This window comes from Sus scrofa, chromosome 2 (assembly GCF_054392235.1).
Source record: "Sus scrofa isolate SSC_HxYL_T2T_F1_AM1 chromosome 2, Sscrofa_HxYL_maternal_Yorkshire_Landrace_v2.0, whole genome shotgun sequence".
NCBI lineage: Eukaryota > Metazoa > Chordata > Mammalia > Artiodactyla > Suidae > Sus > Sus scrofa.
In genome coordinates, this window is record NC_139384.1 from 30,503,739 (window position 1) to 30,523,189 (window position 19,451).

Genomic DNA, 19,451 nt, shown 5'->3' on the forward strand with positions numbered 1-19,451 from the left:
GGGAAAGCTCTGGCAAGGATCCAAAAGCACACATTCCAGAAGTCTCCTAGCCAAGAAGCAAGAGAGCTGTGGTATTTCTACTCCCACCACCAGTGACTTCCCAGGCACTTCCAGCCATCCACGGCTGCCAGCAAAGTGGGTTCCGGCATCTCAGGAGCAGCCCTTCAATAAAGAAGTGACTGTTGGACGTCCATGGGCATTCCCAGAAATGGGAAGGGGGTTTGGGCAGGGCAGCAGAAGTGTCTGCTACAGCCCCCTACCCTAAATCCCCATATAGTCCTGTGCCCGTTATAAACTTGGAAGGCGCTATGGGTTGAAACAGACTCAACAAAGCTAACAACTCTACACCTGGAAGGCTCATTGGTGTATCTGCTGTTCCCAGTGGCAGTGGTGAGAGGCCTGAACGCTGGGACTTCATCCAGCCTCCAGAAGAAGGTGGGGGGGGGGAGTTGGCTCTTGCTTCCTAATAACTTTTTGTTTAATGAATACATGCATGTAACTTTTTGGGTAATTTATACGTGCACATGGGCAGCATTTATTCTGAAACCCCCTTACCCTACAGTCCAGTAGTGAGACAGTCAGGAGAGGAGCTCTCACCCCTCTTTATGATTTTAATGATTATGACCATCGACCCCCCAAACCTAAGAGCCGTGTGCACTGCTGGCCTCATCAGCTTGCAGTTTGAGCGTTCCTTGGTGCTCGGTGTGGTTTACTTAGGCCCAGGAAGCTTGTGCCCACACATTTCTTTCTTTCTTTTTTTTTTTTTGGCTTTTTGCCTTTTCTAGGGCCTCACCCTCAGCACATGGAGGTTCCCAGGCTAGGGGTCTAATTGGAGCAACAGCTGCCAGAGCCACAGCAACGCGGGATCTGAGCCATGTCTGCGACCTACACCACAGCTCACGGCAACGCTGGATCCTTAACCCACTGAGCAAGGCCAGGGATCAAACCCACACCTCATGGTTCCTAGTCAGATTCGTTAACCACTGAGCCACAACGGGAACTCCCCCACACATTTCTTATAAGCACCCCCTACCCTCTATAGCTTCGCACATACCCACCTGCACGGTGTAGCTGCCCAGGGTGGTGGCCCGTTTAAACCTCCGGCCTTGTTGCTGGGACATCATGAACAGCTGGGCCAGGCGCTGCTCCATGACACGGGCAAAGCTCTGGTTGTGCAGGCCCATCAGGGAATTGTCCACACCCTGCAGCACTGTGGATGCAGAAGGCAGAGGGGCGGATCAGAGGGGAGATGCCTTGCTGACTCAGAAACTACCACAACCACCCAGGTTTGGCCATCTTGACCTTACTCTGGGCTACAGCTTTGATCCCTTGCCCAGCACAGTGGGTTAAGGATCTGGTGCTGCTGCAGCTGCGAATCAAGTCATGACTGCAGCTCGGATCAGCTCAGATCTGACCCTTGGCCTGGGAATGCCGTATACCACAGGGAGGTCAAAAATGGGAAAAAAAAAATGTTAAAAACAATTTACATTTTCTTAGATGAAAACTTACATGGGTTGGGAATGTAATACAAGAATTTTCACTTAGTAGAGTTTGTTCCCTACAGTCCAGGCAAAACCCATCAATACCACCCGTCTACTGGGATGTTGAAATAGCTTGGGTATAAAGATCGTGTTGTTATGGTCGCATTTTAACAGGGTCAGAACAAGCAACGGATGACAAGAAGACACAGAGAAGGATGTTTAAACGGATCAAGAGAAAAATAAAACCCACAGCTGAGTCTCCGAAATTCCTTCTTTGAAGCCACACATGCTAAATAATCCCCATGGAGGGTATACAGCAGCCTTCTTTCCAGGGCCCTCATGAGGGACTCCCAGCTCATCTGTCAGCAGAACTATACACAAAGGGAGTTCCCACTGCAGCTCAGCAGAAATGAACCCGACTAGTATCCATGAGGATGTGGGTTCAATCCCTGGCCCCACTCAGTGGGTTAAGGATCTGGCATTGCTGTGAGCTGTGGTGTCAGTCGCAGACACGGCTCGGATCTGGCATTGCTATGGCTGTGGTGTAGACTGGCAGCTGCAGCGCCAATCTACCCCCACCCCCCCAGCCCAGGAACTTCCATGTGTCATTAGTGCGGCCCTAAAAAGCAAAAGCAAAAACAAAAACAAAAAACCAACCAACCAACCAAAGATAAAATTTCCCTGCACTTCCCACTGTGGCTGGTCCCAGAGAAGCCCCCCTGGAACTCCCCTGACCTGACACTGTGTCAGCTGAGGAAGGGCCCACCGGCCTCCTGACCCCAGAAAGAGAACCCATAAAAATGACAGTGCCAGCTGCTAAAGGATTACTTCTATGCTGGCCTCTCCTGACCTGTGGATAGAGAGAGAGAGGGGACATAGGACAGTGCAAGTTACAGTGTCACCATGAGTCACTTTCTAAGAATCCCAGTGGCGATTCAAGGGCAGACATGGAAGAAGAGAAGGGTCCAAGTCTCCAGGGGATGAAGACATCCTGGAAACAGACAGTCGTGACAGATGCACACGCTGTGAATGTACATCAGGTCACTGAACTGTACAACTAAAAATGCTTAAAATGGGAGTTCCCATCATGGCTCAGTGGTTAACGAACCTGGCTAGTATCCATGAGGATGTGGGTTCTATCCTTGGTCTAACTCAGTGGGTTAAGGATCCAGCATTGCCGTGAGTTGCAGTGTGGCTGTGGTGTGGGCCAGTGGCTACAGCTCCAATTCAACCTCTAGCCTGGGAACCTCCACATGTCCCAGGTGTGGCCCTAAAAAGACAAAAAAAAAAAAAAAAAAAAAAAAAAAAGAATAAAAAAATGCTTAGAATGGTAAATCCCATGTTATGTGTTCTTTACCACAATTTGAAAAATTAAGAGGGAAAAAAATCCCTCCAGGGAAGTGCAGGAGGCCATGAGAACCTCCCATAGAGTCACATGGAACCCACAACTGGACCGCTCCCATGTGCCTCCACTTGGGAGGATTAAAGGATTACTTCTATCCTGGCCTCTCCTGACCCATGGACAGAGAGAGAGAGAGGGGACACAGGACAGTCCAAGTTACAGTGTCATCATGGGTCACTTTCTAAGAATCCCAGTGACGATTCAAGGGCAGACATGGAAGAAGAGAAGGGTCCAGGTTTATGCCTCTGTCTTTATTTCACTCACCAAAGTCAAAACATCCCAGACCCAGCAATCAGAGGGTTTCTTCTGGTCTCAACGCTGCTACTTACCAAACCTACTGTGTCCTTTAGCAGGGCAGCTCAGGCCCTCTGGGTGTCACACCTCACCTTTGGAACCAGGAGAAGACATGAGCTGTGCACTTGGATTCTTTTGGCTCCAAGTGTGTGGGATTCAATCCAAATAACACACCTTAGCTTGGGTCCAGGGGACTGAACCCGACCTGATCTTTGGACTCTCCAGAGGCAGCTGGCTGGGTTTGAATCCTGACGCCCCCTTATTGTGTGTTCTCTGACAAGTTGCTTAGTTGCTCTGGGTCCCACCTCCTCATCTGAAAATACAGCTATCATCATCTACTCCTGATTGTATGTTGGGAAGCACAGAATACTTTATATAAAAATGCTTCCAGCCTCGTGCTATGAAGCACTTGAGAGGAGGCCCATAAACAGTAGCTGTTGTTGCTCAAAGGTGCCTCCTGCTTTGCTAGACACACCCTCAGCGAAGGATGGAATCACATGGAAAACACAGAGCTGTGTTCCGGGACTGGAGCGCCTCGCCTTTCCACTGAGAAGCATGGCAGGTCTCAGGCTCCTGGCCCTCTCTGCCCACCTGGCAGACAGTGGAAAGAGGAGGGTGCCCACAGCGACACAAAAGCAGCGGAGGGGGCTGGGATCCTGGTACGAGGGCTCTGGAGGACATCAGCACATCAGCTAGGATGGCCACCCACCCTTGACCACCACTGACTCAGCCCAGAGGAGGCGTGCAAGTCCCAGCTGGGTTCAAGGGAGCTTTCTCCGTAAGATTCAATGGCTGTCACATCACCGGTCTCTTATTCCTTCTTGGTTTACAACAGCACTGAGCTCTACGAGTCCAAAGATCAGGTCAGGTTCAGTCCCCTGGACCCAGGCTAAGGTATGCTATTTAGATTGAATCCCACACACTTGGAGCCAAAAGAATCCAAGTGCACAGCTCATGTCTTCTCCTGGTTCCAAAGGTGAGGTGTGACACCCAGAGGGCCTGAGCTGCCCTGCTAAAGGACACAGTAGGTTTGGTAAGTAGCAGCGTTGAGACCAGAAGAAACCCTCTGATTGCTGGGTCCGGGATATTTTGACTTTGGTGAGTGAAATAAAGACAGAGGCATAAACCTGACGGGTTTTCACTTCTGTCAGGCAGGAATATTACATCTGGGTGTCTCTCCTCCACCTCACTTATACACCTTTACTGCAGAATCCATGACAGCAGGGTGGGCCCTGGGCTGTTCTCTGTAAAGAGGGGCTGCAGGAATCACCCCAAGCCAGTGATTCTCCACCAAAGAGGGTCCTGCACTCAGGGAGAGAAGTGGAGAGTGTGCAAAAACAAATGGAATATAAGTTGAGTTGGAAAACAGATGGAAACATGTCAAGCTTTTATAATACAAATTACAGGAAGAAAAGTCGCTTCAAATCCTCTTGGCTGTTAGCAACGTGCAGAAGAAAGCAGGCCCAGGATGCATGTCTGGGCAGAGTGGTTACTTGAGGGACTGTGGGTTCCAACAGGTTGAACAAAGCCCTCTTCATCTCTCAGTTCCCCATCTCCTACCCCCTCTGGAAATGATGATAAAAGTTGGTGGTGGCCCCCCATGGGTCTAGGAGGCGGTCATGAGCCAAAGAGAAGGAAGGAGGGTTATCCTGAGCCTGGATCTGCCCCTTCTCTCCATCACTGGTGCGAATCAGTGGATCCAATCAGGTCCAAACACGGTGATGGGGACCGCTGGGTATTCGGATTACCAACAGCAGCAACAGTGAAAACAAGTGAGGGGTGCATGGGGGAGTGGGCAGGAGGGGGTCAAGTCCCAGGAGAATCCTGAAAACAAGACCAGGTATGGAGTTTTTTACACCATACTTTTTTTTTTCTTTTTTTTCAATGTAACTAAAATAGAGGCAAAGCAAGACCCAGGTACTCGAGGAAAGGCTGGGACAGGAGGCTGTCAAGGACAGGAGGTCTTACTATTTTGAATGCAAATCTTAAAGTTAAGAGAAGGGGGGAGACGTCTGCAGGTGGAAAAGCAGCGTTCCCTGGGCAGGAAACGTGATACTGTAAATGTTACATAACCTGCTGGCTTCAAAAATGCATTGCTGGGTGAGCCTTGTCTCTTGTGGGCCTAAACTCGGGTGGGTGGTCTTTTTGTGTGTGTTTGTTTTTTTCCTTTTAAAACACATTTCTTTAGTGGGCTTTCTTAGCAGGTAGAATAATCTCTCCCAATCCATGGCCTTGCAGAGGAGAAAGAAAGGCAATTTTCTGCAGTTCAGGAGAGGTGTGCAGCAGGCTTCATCAAGGGCCTTAGTTAGCATTCTAGGCAGCAGCCTGTCTGCTGCTTGTTTGGGGCAGTGAGGGAGGGAGGACAAAGGGAAGAGAAGAGAGAGGCTTGAGTGGGCCTGCGTGTCCAGACACATCTTGCAGGACTTGCGAAGTCTCCCTCCCTCCTTGTTAGGGGCTGAAAATGCATCCTCCCACCACTCATATGTTGAAGCCTTAACCCCACCCCCCACCCCCGGACCTCAGAATGTGACTGTATTTGGACATAGGGCCTTTAAAGAGGTAATTAAGATGGAGTTTCCGTCGTGGCGCAGCGGAAACAAATCCAACTAGGAACCATGGGGTTGCGGGTTCAATCCCTGGCCTCACTCAGTGGGTTGAGGATCCTGCATTGCTGTGAGCTGTGGTGTAGGTCGAAGACGTGGCTCGGATCTGGCGTTGTTGTGGCTGTGGCGTACTCGACAGCTCCGATTAGGCCCCCTAGCCTGGAAACCTCCCTATGCCTCGGTTCCGGCCCTAAAAAAAACAAAAGACAGAAAAAAAAAAAGAAGATAAAGTGAGGTCATTAGGATAAGGCCTAATCCTATAGACAGTGTCCCACAAGAAGGGGAAATGAAGGCCCAGGGGGGAGATGGCCATCGACAAGTCAGGGAGAGAGACCTCAGAAGCAAACAACCCTGCTGACATGTTGATATTGAACTTGCAGCCTGGAGAGGCCTGAGAAAATAAATTCCTGTTGTTGAAGCCCCCCAGCCTGGGGTGCTTTGTAACGGCAGCTCTAACAGACCGACACCCTCCTGTCCCTCCCGTTTCCAGCTCAGCAGGTCACTTTGCCTCCTACAAGCAGCTGTCCTCTCTTTCTGCTCCTTGCTTCTCCAATTTTCACAGCTACTGTCTGGCTTTTGAAAAGCACAAACAAGAACTTTTTTTGCTGTTTCATAAATCTCAGCTGGGAAATGTCAAGGGGAAAAAAAAAGGAAAATGCCACCCAAACACCCTTCTACTTCCATCCACCCTCAGTGTCAGGACATGCCCTGGTGCCACCAGGATTAGTGTGGGTGTGCCCGGGGAGGGAGAAAAGTGCATGCCTGGCATTCCTCTGACTCTCGTTTGGGTTTTGTAGGGCAGTACAGAAAGGCCTGTGATCTTTAAACAGATAGACAACCAGGCACATGGACAAGCCCTGACATCCACAGCTTAATGCTATACCTCTTGCTGGGTACCCAGTTCTGCAAAGAGGAGGCATCTGGGTGGGACTGTCAAGGCAGCTGTTTTGAGTTGGTTATTTAACCCTCATCTTCAGTGTGAAGTCTTTTCATATCTCAGCTTACTCCCCCTACTTCTGGTCCTAGGGAAGTAACTCCTTGGCTTATAAGACAGGACCCAAGAAAAGACACAATCCTACCACTGAATGAGTTTTAAAAATAAACCAACCTGGGGACTTCTCGTTGTGGCTCAGTGGTTAACGAATCCAACTAGGAACCATGAAGTCAGAGGTTCAATCCCTGGCCTTGCTCAGAGGGTTAAGGATCCGGCGTTGCCGTGAGCTGTGGTGTAGGTTGCAGACACGGCTTGGATCCCGTGTTGCTGTTGCTCTGGTGTAGGCTGGCGGCTACAGCTCCGATTAGACCCCTAGCCTGGGAACCTCCATATGCCATGGGAGTGGCCCTAGAAAAGGCAAAAAAGACAAATAAAATAAAATAAAATAAAAAATAAAACTAACCTGATAGCGTGAAAAAGGAAGCGAAAGAAGAGATTACCTGTAATTACCCAATAGTCTCTGGTTGTTTCCGATATATCAAGGTTGGGATATTCCAGCGCTGAAACAAACAAGAAACACATCAAATTACTTTCACAGGTTCTGTATGTAAATCCTGCTTTGTCATTCTTGGGAGCTCTAGGACATACAGGTCGAAACTATCTGGCTGCTCAGAAAACTACAATACTCAGGAAAGGGCTAACTTTCAGAAGCAGAGTTTTCTAAGGCTTTTGGGTTTCTGCTTTCAGTTTCTCCATCAAAACCTTCTTAAGTGAAACACTTGAACTGTCAAGACCTACAGCTAGAACATGTCTTAACTAAAGCTTTCGCTTGAAAAGTTACCCAACCATCACTATCATTTTTAGGAATGACTATATCTTGAATGAATTTTTCTAATGTCAAGAACTAAGTTTAGTGGCCAACAGTCCCATTTTTTTATTTACTGGTAGGTGACCATCAGAGTTAATACACGTAAGGGCCTTAGTGCAGTACCTGGCACACAATAAGTACTCCGTAAGTCATAGTCGTGTTATTATTACTATTCTCAGAATATCAAGATGATGAAAGAAAACAAATTCTTCACAGGTTGCCAGGCAACATAATGCCACTTTTTATATCATCTTTTCCATAAAGTCCAGAGTCATCTTTCCTTAATACATGGAAATTCACAAAAGCAAGCCATGATACAAACATTTAAAAAAAATTCCAAGTGGCTACATGTGCTAGTAAGTACATTCACGGACATCATCTGACTTATTTACAATATAAAAAGCAACCACAGACGGAAATAGAAACAATTTTGCTGATATATGTTTAAAAACAACCTTTGCCCAGTTACCTTGAGAAATGTACCAATGATTAAATTGAAGTGCACAGATTTTTACTTCCTTTGGCTACCAAGGAAGTGTTTGGGTACAAAATGTAGGCTGCATCGTCTTCAAAGACTATGCCTGCTGCATAGGAATGAGGATTATGTAACCGGAGCCTTAGAGGAAGATGAGGCCGCAAGCCCATGGGAACTTTATCAAGTGAATGATGCTGAGTGCACATGAGCGGCATTATGATGTCTATAGCAGGGCAAGGGCTGAAGGCTCGGGAACATCTGCTGATGGCAGAAGTGGGGGAAACCATAGCAACCCAGACTGCCATGAAGACGGATGCTCATCAGGCAGTATTACCAGCTCAGAAGGCAGACAGCTTGGGTTCAAACCCCAAATTCCATGTCTTACTAGCTGTGTCAGAGCAGGCACCTTGCTTCAATTTTCTCATCTGAAAAATGGGGCTAATTTCGCACCTACCTTGTAGGGTGGTTGTGAGGATTAAATGAGATACGAGCTAAGCGAAGGGTAGAAGCACCGTGCTAGTGCTTTTTTCCATGTGCAATAAACTTTTCATCAATTAAATCCCCTTTTATCACATATGTCAGTTGTGATAAACTCTTTATGACCAACGAGTTAGCATGTGGCCTGGCCCCGAGGTTTGCTAAACAGACGAGGCCCCGGAGACGATGGCAGCGTCCCTGCAGGACGGGGACATACTCACGTTCAGCAATGGTGAGCGGCGGATAGGTGAGGTAGAACCCCACCAGCTCAGCTGAGAGCTGGCGGAGGAGGCTGCTGGCCACCGTGCCGTTGAGGAAGGAGCTCCGATTGCCCACCACGTACACCAAGGTGACGGTCTGGGAGGCGTTGGACGTGCTCACCATCTGAATGGACACAGGAGGAAAGGGGAGGGAGACATGCCAAGTAAGATGAGGGTCTGTTTCATGGAGGCCGTGGGGAGGAAGGTTAAGCGGAAGTCGAGGGCAGGAATGAGAGGGAGGTGGGAAGAGAGCAAGGAGGAGACAAGAATAACAACAGTGGTCACTTAACGGATGTGCCAGGCATCGTGCGAAGGGCACGTCATCTCATTCAATCCTCACCGCAACCCCAGGAGGCACAGCCTGTTATGATTCCCTTTTACAGAGGAGGAAAGTGAAGCCCAGCATGATCAAGGGACGTGCCCAAGGTCACACAGCTAAGAAGGGACAGGGCCAGGATTCAAACCCAGGTATCCTGGCTTCAGGGTTTTGTGGGGTTTTTTGGTTTTGTTTTTATGGTTTTTTTTTTTTTTTTTTTGTCTTTTTGCCTTTTCTGGGGCTACTTCCGTGGCATACGGAGGTTCCCAGGTTAGGGGTCTAATCGGAGCTGTAGCCACTGGCCTATGCCAGAGCCACAGCAATGTAGGATCCGAGCTGCATCTGCAACCTACACCACAGGTCACAGCAACGCTGGATCCTTAACCCACTGAGCAAGGCCAGGGATCAAACCCGCAACCTCATGGTTCCTAGTCGGATTCGTTAACCACTGTGCCATGATGGGAACTCCCAGGTTTTTTTTTTGGTTTTGGTTTTGGTTTTTCTGTCTTTCTAGGGATGCACCTATGGCATGTGGAGGTTCCCGGTCTGGGGTCTAATCGAAGCTGTAGCCGCCACAGCCACAGCCACACCGGATCAAGGCCAGGAATCGAACCTGCAACCTCATGGTTCCTAGTCAGGTTCGTTTCTGCTGCGCCACGACGGGAACTCCCCCTGCCTTCAGGTTTTAACCGCTGGTTGTATCTTTTCCAGGGCTAAACAGCCTCAGGCTACTTTTATGGTTCTAACAATACACAACAGAACATAGGAAGGTAAATTTAAGGAAGGCTCAGCTACTCAGACAAAGAAAACCTGAGTCGAACTTTTGGGGAATTTTAAAGGTGAAAGGATGAGGGATGCACACAGTCGATCACCAGCCTAGTAATGGACAAGGTGACCGAACCTGATGACACAGGGAGATCAGAAATAGAACACAGCTTCTTTAGAGAGCAATTCCATTTCCTTGTGGTCTATGAATTCCACATAGGATATGTTAATATTACTATGAGATGGGTGGTTTTCTTCTCAAATTTTGTCTAAGTCAGTTTTTCAGTTGGGAGAAAATGAGATTTTTAGGGGTTGATGTATACACAAAAATATCCCACAGATGAGATTTGAAAAACAGATGGGGTAGGCAGGCACGCAGAGGCTTTGTTGGCGTCTGGGCTGGGTACCTGACCCTTCTCTCTCCAGATCCACTTGCCAGCCCACGCTCATCCTACTGAGCGCCCCCAGAGGCAGACCCTTGTGGACCACCTCAAAGGCTCCTTGGGCCCCTGGCATCAGTCTCAGGGAGCTCAGGGGGACATGGGAAAGAAGTGGGGAGTGAGATCGGAGGGCTGGCGTGAGGGACTCTGGCTGGTGGGGTCACAGATCTTTCTGGGCAGCTCTGGCCTCATGCTTCCCACAGCAGCTCCCTCCTCCGACCTCATCAACCCCAATTGTCACTGCCTTGGAAGCTGCACTGTCCCTGTGGTTTCCCTAGAGCCCGCCTGTACTTTGCAAAGTCCCTTTCATTGGACTTGCCTCAAATTACCTTCATTTGAATGTGTCCTCACTTCTTGCTGGGAGCTGACTGATACCAGGCTGTCCCAGAGCTTTGTGTACTCAGACATAAATATCGCTGCAACTTTCTTTTCCTTTCCTTTCCTTTTTTTTTTTTTTTTTTTCATGGAAGTTTCGGGGCTAGGGGTTGAAGCGGAGCTGCAGCTGCAGGCCTGCGGCACAGCCATAGCAACACAGCTCGTGGCAATGCTAAGTCCTTCACCCATTGAGCGAGGACAGGGATTGAACCTGTGTTCTCATGGACACTACCTGGGTTCTTAACCCACTGAGCCACAACGGGAATCCTCACTGCAACTTTCCTTTTAAACCTTACTTTGAAGAAGACTGTCAAGAGTAGCTTCTTCACATTATTTCTGACTTTTTCCTATGAGTGGAAGTTCCTTCTAAACTCCCTAACGCAGAGCCCAGAGTTCCAAGATCAACAATATACAGTCAACATTTCTGGTCAACTCCTACTTCCTCTTTGGAAATATTTTCGGAATGTGGTTTAGCCACAGGTATTCACACCTCTTTCCCCGAGGTACCAAAAAGAACGGCACTTCTTGCTGAATAATTCAAAAGATCTCGCCACAGTGTTACCCCAAAAAGATTAACTAAAATAACTTTGCAACCTTTATTTCTATTGTGAACATTCTATTTTTTGCTTTTCAACAAAAACTAAATCTCATTGGATCCCAAAGAGCTTTGTAGTATGGTACCTCTGCTCATGCTATACTTGACCAGGTAAGTTATAAGTTATACAGTTTCTAGCTGTTTGTTTATTTGTTTGTTGCATTTTAGGGCCACACCCCTGGCATATGGAAGTTCCCAGGCTAGGGGTCAGATCGGAGCTACAGCTGCCGGCCTACACCACAGCCACAGCAACGCAGGATCCAAGCCTCATCTTCGACCTACACCTTGGCTCAGGGCAATGCTGGATCCCTGACCCACTGAGCAAAGCCAGGGATTGAATCAGAGTCCTCATGGATACTAGTTGGGTTTGTTACTGCTGAGCCACAACGGGAACTCCTTCCTCCCTCCTTTTTTTTAAGGGCCGCAGCTGTGGCATCTGAATGTTCCCAGGCTAGGGGTCGAATCAGAGCTGCAGCTGCCAGCCTACACCACAGCCACAGTAACAGGGCATCTGAGCCCCATCTGCGACCTACACCACAGCTCATGGAAACACCGGATCCTTAACCCCCTGAGCAAGGCCAGGGATCGAACCCGTATCCTCATGGATGCTAGTTGGGTTTCTTAACCACTGAGCCACGATGGGAACTCTGTTATTCTCTATATTTAAAAAAAAAATAATAGCCATCCTAATAGCTGTGACGTGGTATTTCGTGGTTTCTATTTGCATTTCCCTAGTGATTAGTCCTGCTGAGTATCATGTATGTGCTTATTGATTACATAAAGAAGAAATGTCTATTCAAGTCCTTTGCCCATTTCTTAATTGAGTTGTTTGGTTTTTTGGTTCTTGAGTTGTAGGAGTTCTTTATGTATTCTAAATATTAACCCCTTAGAGATATATGACTTGCAAATATTTCCTCCCATTCTGTGGAGTGCCTTTTGATTATGTCCTTTGATTCACAAAAGTTTCCAATTTTGATGAAGTCCAACTTATCTATTTTTTCTTTTGTTGCTTATGCTTTTGGTATCATAGCCAACAAATCATTGTCAAATCCAGCGTCATGAAGCTTTTCTCCTAAGCATTCTATAATTTTAGCTCCTACATTTAGGTCTGTGATCTGTTTTGAGTTAGTTTTTGCATATGGTGTTAGGTAAAGATCCAACTTCATTCTTTTGCTTGTGGATATCCATTTTTCTTCATACCATTGGTTGAAAAGACCATTCCTCCCCCTACTGAATGATTTTGTCAAAAATAATTTGACCATAAATAAACATAAGGATTTATTTCTAAGCTCTCTATTTTGTTCCATGGGTCTATATGTCTGTCTTCATGCTACTACCACACAGTTTTGATTATGATAGCTTTGTACTAAGTTTTGAAATCAGGAAGTGTGACTTTATTCTCCTCTTACAAGATTGTTTTGGCTATTTGGGGTTCCTTGAGATTTCATGTGAATTTTAGGGTGGATTTTTCTGTTTCTGCAAAAAAAAGTCACTGCAAATTTGATAGAGACTGCACTGAATCTCAGAGTTCCCGTCATGGTGCAGCAGAAAAGAATCTGACTAGGAACCATGAGGTTGCACTGGATCTATGGATCATTCTTGGTAGTACTGGCAACATAACAATAATAAATCTTGTAATTCATGAGCACAGAATGTCTTTCCATTTATTTGTGTTTTCATTAATATACTCATTTTTTGTATCTAAGAAAAGTCTGACCATTCCTGAAGGTTGCTTAACAACAACTGTGTAAAAAAGAAGAGGTTCACAGACCTGAAACCAAGATCATGCCACTGCTCCCTGAAAGTCATGCCCTGTCCCCCAGCAGAAGCAGCCCCTGCAGGGAACACTGTCCCATCACCCCTTTACTCTTAGACTACTGTGGCTTCTGATCTCATCTCTTACGGATTCATTTAGCTAAGTAGAACTAATAATGCTGATGGAACGGAAAGCTGTAGTTTTCATTCCTAGTATCTGTTCTCCCTTCTTCTATTCCAGCCCCACAATTTTCCTGATAGGAGGGAAAAACACCTCTTCCCTCCTATAAGTTCATGAGCTTTGGTGGGGTTGCCCCACCCAGGTTCCAGAAATGGGCATCTGAGCCAGACTTCTTTGACTGGGACATGTCATATCCTTACCACAGTTTCTGGTCCAGAAATAGGTATATGATCCAAGAGGGTTCAATGAAAATGAATCCCAGGACTTTGACTGGAATGACACCAAAAAGGCACTCTGGTTCCATGAGACTGTGTGCAATAAGAATGAGGCAAACCTGGAGGTGCCAGAGGCCTTGGGATGATGTCAACCCAGGGCGAGGCAAGCTAAGAGATGAAGAGAGAACATCATGAAGAAATCATGGGAGTTCCCATTGTGGCTCAGTGGAAACGAATCTGATTAGCATCCATGAGGACACAGATTCGATCCCTGGCCTCACTCAGTGGGTTAAGGATCTGATGTTGCCATGAGCTGTGGTGTAGGTTGCAGGTGTGGCTCAGACCTGGTGTTACTATGGCTGTGGTGTAGGCCAGCAGCCACAGCTCTGATTCAATCCCTAGCCTGGGAAACTCCATATGCCGCAGGTGCGGCCCTAAAATAAAAGACAAAAAAAAAAAAAAAAAAAAGGAAAAGAAAAAGAAAAGAAACAAAGAATTCATGTAAGCACCTGGATCCAACAGTTTCTGAAGTAAATAAGCTGTGAAGCTATCAGTTACATGAGCCAATCACTTCCTCTTTTTGCATAAGCCTTGTGAGCTTGGATTCGGTTACTTACAATCAGAAAGTCCTAATGAAGTCTACTCTAACCTAGCCCCTAATATCAATGCTATACAAGTAAAAAACAATGGGTCACTTTTTCAATGACTCTCTGGACAAATTAAATGTTTACATGGTCTTATTATACAAAATATCCAAGGTGCCCCACAAATTATATTTAATACAATAAAATGGAAAGCTGTAAATTACAAAACCAGGTCCCAGGACAACAAATCGAAGACAACCACAGGGGATGGTTAGCATGCAGTTATCTATGCATGATAGAGAGCCTAGAGTGTTACTAAATCCACACAACAACTTTGGCTCTGGGCTTCCTGTCAGCCAAGGCAAAAAGTGACATGGGGTTAATAAAACAATTCATCCAATTATCCAAAGAGCTGTTGATACATTTAAGAGCACTCAAATCTATTTAGATGTAATTTTTGAATCGGCTGTTGTAGTCTTTTCCAAGGAAGCTTTGTTACTTGCTTTATAAGGTTTCATCTCATGGCCCATGACTATCATACAACAACACAAGAGAGGCTTCTTAAGGCCAAGGGCAGCTTATTTATCTTGGTGTCCCTTCTAGTGCCTGATAAAGAGCAGGTGCTCGATAAGTCTATGCCTCCTGAACACAATTAGAGGATGTTCTGCTGCCCAAGCTCCAATAAGACTCCTGTACCTATGAGGATCACAAACCCAGTCGGAGAGAAAACGGCTCCCACAAAGGAGCTGAGTCATACTCCTTACATAAATCTTATGCCTGTGACATGTTTTTAGATCTTAGCCTAATATGAACCAAATCATAATGAGATACTTCCATATATACTTGGGATGAATCTAGAAAAGGAAAGCTACTCATTCAAATTAAATTGTATGCTTTCCATAATTCACTTATGCTAAATGTCAATTTTAAAACCACTGCGTTTAATTGCAAAGGCTTTTAGTTCAGTGAAAACAGAGACATCCGTTAGTACAGTTAATTAAAGAACTTTGGGGGCTGGATGAATATCATTAAGAAGTATCTGTCTTTAGTGGGATATTATCTATATAAAAAAGTGGGTTTGAGAAAGGCTTCTGGTAGCATGTCTCCTGTAGGTCCAGAAAGTTGAAATACAGTACACTAGGAGCGGGATTGCCCTGGCAAATAATTCATATGCTTGCCCAAAATTTCATCAAGGACCCCACTTCTACATGGCACTGATGCTAGCAGAGCACGTGGATGAGAGGATGGGCTTTGGCTAAGAGCCTTATTTCAGTCTTTACCAGCTGCGACCTTCTGTAAGTTTCTTCCCTTTCTCTCAGTTTCCCTCTTCTGCGAAATGGTGATAAAAATAGCTGAGACGGATGTCTTGAGTATCATGCAGCAAAACATTCATAAAACACTTAGCACAGTCATGGCACATAGTAAGCCCTAAATACAAAGTAACTTGGGCTGTGTGTGTGTTTAAACTAAGGTGACTGTTCATGTGGATGCCTAGAAAATCACAGAATAGGCAAATCTTGGTGAGTTAGCTATTTAGACATGATTCATTTTATTTATTTTATTTTTATTTTTATTTATTTTGTTTGTCTTTTTGCCTTTTTCTAGGGCCGCGCTTCCCATGGCATATGGAGGTTCCCAGGCTAGGGGTCTAATTGGAGCTGTAGCCGCCAGCCTACACCACAGCCACAACAACGCCAGATCCGAGCTGCGTCCACAACCTATATCACAGCTCACGGCAACGCCAGATCCTTAACCCACTGAGTAAGGCCAGGGATCGAACCCAAAACCTCATGGTTCCTAGTCGGATTCATTAACCACGACGGGAACTCCTAGATCATTTTTTAAAATAATGAATGTATTAGGCCTGAGGAAGCATCCCATGGGAAATTAAATACAAAATCCCAAATTATCGCAGGCACAGCATGTCCAAGCACCTCCCTTATCACGACCATACCCCAGATATTCTCATCAATGCCAGGCCTGACTCAATACCAGGGCCCCAGAATAGCACCTTCTCCTGTCGACACCACATACCTGAAGCACAGAGTTCTATTTACACCAGGCAGAATGAAAAGGGGGACCACGTCACCTCTTGCCAACATCTGTGTTCTGGTTGGCCTCTGTCAACTACAGAGCCGAAGCATCCTTCTCCTTACCTGAATGGTCAGGTTGCTTTTGGTATTCAGAACTTTCCTCTCAGCATCCTGGAAGGCCCTCTGCAGCCTCTGTTCCATTGTCTGGGCAAACTTGCAGGACTGTATATTGTCGGATTGGCTCACAAACTGTAGCACTAGAATGAGAGTAATACATCAGTGCTCGCCAAAGCTCTGTGTCTTAGTACGTTGAACTTCATAGCAGTCACGATGTCGAACGAGTGATTTTATGGCAGAGAATTTAGGCAAATAAGGACAGACAGGGTTTGGTTGTAGTTTTGGAAGTGGCTCTTAAAATGCTTTCTAACACAGAAGAATTAAAAGCACTGAATCCGAGATTCCCTCTGATGCAAAAGACTTTGTGATTTAATTTGACTGAAATATGGAGACATCTGGTCCAAGAAAATAAAAAATAACTTGAGAGGGATCAGGCCTTCCATGTTTCTGAAGGGGAAAAAAAAGAATCAATTGACCTGCATTACTAAGTTGATTGAGTCTTTCAATTTCAATGGTTCCTCCACTCTTGTGGTTTACAAACCACAAGATCAGTATCGCCAGGGAGTTTGAGGGAAAAAAAGATTCCAAGGCCTAAGCTCAGAGATTCTGATTCAGGGGCATCTGGAACGTGTTGCTGCCAAGCATAGGTTTTACAGATGCTCAGCTCTCCTCAGTATCCACTGAAAAAAGAAATTAAAAATACAGTACTTGATGCTCTTAAGTACTAATTACATAGACTGGGAAGAAAGACTTCTGGGAAGGAGTTGGGAAGGAATCTATCTCTCTTTCTTTCTTTCTTTACCTTCCTTCCTTCCTTCCTTCCTTCTTTCTTTCTTTCTTCCTTTCTTTGTCTTTTTGTCTTTTTAGGGCCACACCCTCGGTATATGGAGGTTCCCAGGCTAGGGGTCGAATCAGAGCTGTAGCCGATGGCCTACACCACAGCCACGGCAACGCTGGATCCTTAACCCACTGAGCAAGGCCAGGGATCGAACCCGAAACCTCATGGATGCTAGTCGGGTTCGTTAACCACTGAGCCATGAGGGGAACTCTGGAAGGAATATATCTAATAAATGAAGGCTGGAAATGTTTAGGCTGTTGCACTGGGAACTTGAACACTTGATTAAGGGGGTCCTTCAAGGGGGTACACAGGATGTTATAAGATGACAGAGCAGCGAGCAGTGGAGTCAGGGGTCCTCTTGGTACCACCCCCGATCCCAGAACGGATAGGACTCCTTCGAGTTACTTGCCTGTTTTCAGCTGGAAGTAGCCTGCAGGCTGGGGGTTCCACGGGGCGGCAAGTAGTGCCACAGATTGCAAGCTTGGGGTGTGCTGCTTCAGATCTGCAGTGACGTTGCTGACCCCATAAACGCCCAGTGTTTCGATCACTACAGTAGGCAAGTACACCAGCCTCCCTTTGGTAGCATAATAACCAACTGTGACGTTGTGAGAATGTTCCAGAATGTCCACCTACAGAACAAACGGACCCACAGAACCCAGTGTTTATTTCCTCGGGACTTTCGAGTCCCTCTTGGTGCTTCTTAGAACCCCAAGTGTTACTGAGTGTGTCTGGGGAATAGGACACGTCCACTGAACAAATATTCTAACAATCCTATAAGCCCACAGGGATTGGCAAGTCTCAAACTATCAGAATATAACAAGATATAATGTATGTTGAACCTTCAGATACAGGATGAAGTCTGTTTTTAATTCTGGAATAGGATTAGATCTAAATTTAATTCTGAAATAGAATTAAATCTGTGGGGGCTTTTTAATTCCTTAAATGCTTCCGTATAATCCTGAGAGCACCCGTTATCCCCAAAGAAAGGAGGCAGGAGATAGCAGGCGAAAGAGATTTCCAGGGAACAGAATTCTGGGAAAAAACGCTGCATCATATTTCTCATCATGTATGAACATTAAAAGGCAGAAATGATCGATTACATGGGGGCCCCTCGGGACAGGGGTCAGATAGTAAATGAGGTGAATTCCTCTCCCTAGAAGCTCAGAGAAGAATCATTCAGGCTAACTCCATTCTTGACTTGTAACTGGTTCAAGACCAAGGCAGATATGAGCCATGGAGAGTTCCCTCTTACAGCTGAGACCTAAGGGATACTGATGATTTTTCCGACCCAACTGGAAGATTTTGAGGCTTTCGATTTTATTCTTACTTTGCTTTGCTTTCCTAGTGTTCGAGAGGAACAGCTCAGGGTATTTTTAATGCCTGCTTTCCCCCACTTTCTTCTGGCATCTCCACAAGGAGTGTCATGTGTATTTGCCAAAGAAACCAAGACAACTGATTTTGCAACAGGCTGGGTGTGCTGTTGCTTCCTCCACACTGTGTGCGCCCCAGCACCTTGATGTTCAAGGTGACTTGAGGTGGGACAAGAGACACTTCCGGATGGAACATGGACTCAGCAGCAAAAGCCACCATATCACCCAGTGAAAAAGTGACTCTCATTCTAATGCTTCCAAATACTTCAAGGAACAAGTCTTAACTTGAGGATAATTTACTTTTAACGCCTCTCTAATCCTTGCTAATCATATTTTTAAACAAAGGACATCAGGCCCAGTCTTAGAGCCTTCTGCAAGCAACCATGCCTAGCTTGAATTTAACAGGCTGTCTCATTTTTATGATTACCTTTTATTTGTGGCCAATGATCCTGACTTCCATTTATAGTGGCAATATCAAAGTCCTTTCAAAAGAAAGGTTTTTTAAAAAAATAAGAGCTGATAAAAAAAAAACTAACACCTGCTAATTGTCGCAGCAGTCTGTGATGATATGCAAAAAAGGCAAAAACTGTGATAATAATTTTCAAATGACTGAAGTTTAATGAAAACTGTCTCCAACAACCACATAGAAACAAAAGTCACATTTTCAACTTTCAAATAAAGTTTCTGGATGGGGAGTTCGAGGTTAGTAGATACAAACTATTACATTTAGAATGGATCAGCAAACAGGTCCTACGGCACAGCACAGGGAACTATATCCAGTCTCTTGGAATAGACCATGATGGAAGATAATATGAGAAAAAGAACACACACACACAACTGGGTCACTATGCTGTACAGCAGAAACTGGCACAACACTGTAAATCAGCTGTAATGCTTTAATAAAAAAAATAAATTAAAAAATAAAATAAAGTTTCTGTTACAGAAACCACAGAGGCAGCTTATGGAGAACATTTCTCCTTCTTCTTCTTCTTTCAGAATTATAGCAAAGAGATTGACAAGGACCGATAAACTGGGTACCCAATCTCCTCCTCGTTCTTGCTGTGGTGTCGGGG

At 45.8% G+C, this 19,451-nt stretch overlaps 1 protein-coding gene across 13 annotated transcripts in view; it reads right to left on the minus strand.

Moving 5' to 3' along the window:
• KIAA1549L (KIAA1549 like) overlaps positions 1 to 19,451 on the minus strand; it is a 297,338-nt gene that overhangs the window by 105,233 nt on the left and 172,654 nt on the right. For all 13 annotated transcript variants that reach the window (XM_085011461.1, XM_085011462.1, XM_085011455.1 and 10 more), the window contains exons 5-9: positions 17,418 to 17,637; positions 16,177 to 16,310; positions 8,756 to 8,918; positions 7,215 to 7,274; positions 1,059 to 1,210 (exon numbers count right to left, since the gene is read on the minus strand). In XM_085011461.1, the coding sequence (XP_084867587.1) occupies positions 1,059 to 1,210; positions 7,215 to 7,274; positions 8,756 to 8,918; positions 16,177 to 16,310; positions 17,418 to 17,637 (729 nt within the window). The remainder of the gene's footprint in view (positions 1 to 1,058; positions 1,211 to 7,214; positions 7,275 to 8,755; positions 8,919 to 16,176; positions 16,311 to 17,417; positions 17,638 to 19,451) is intronic.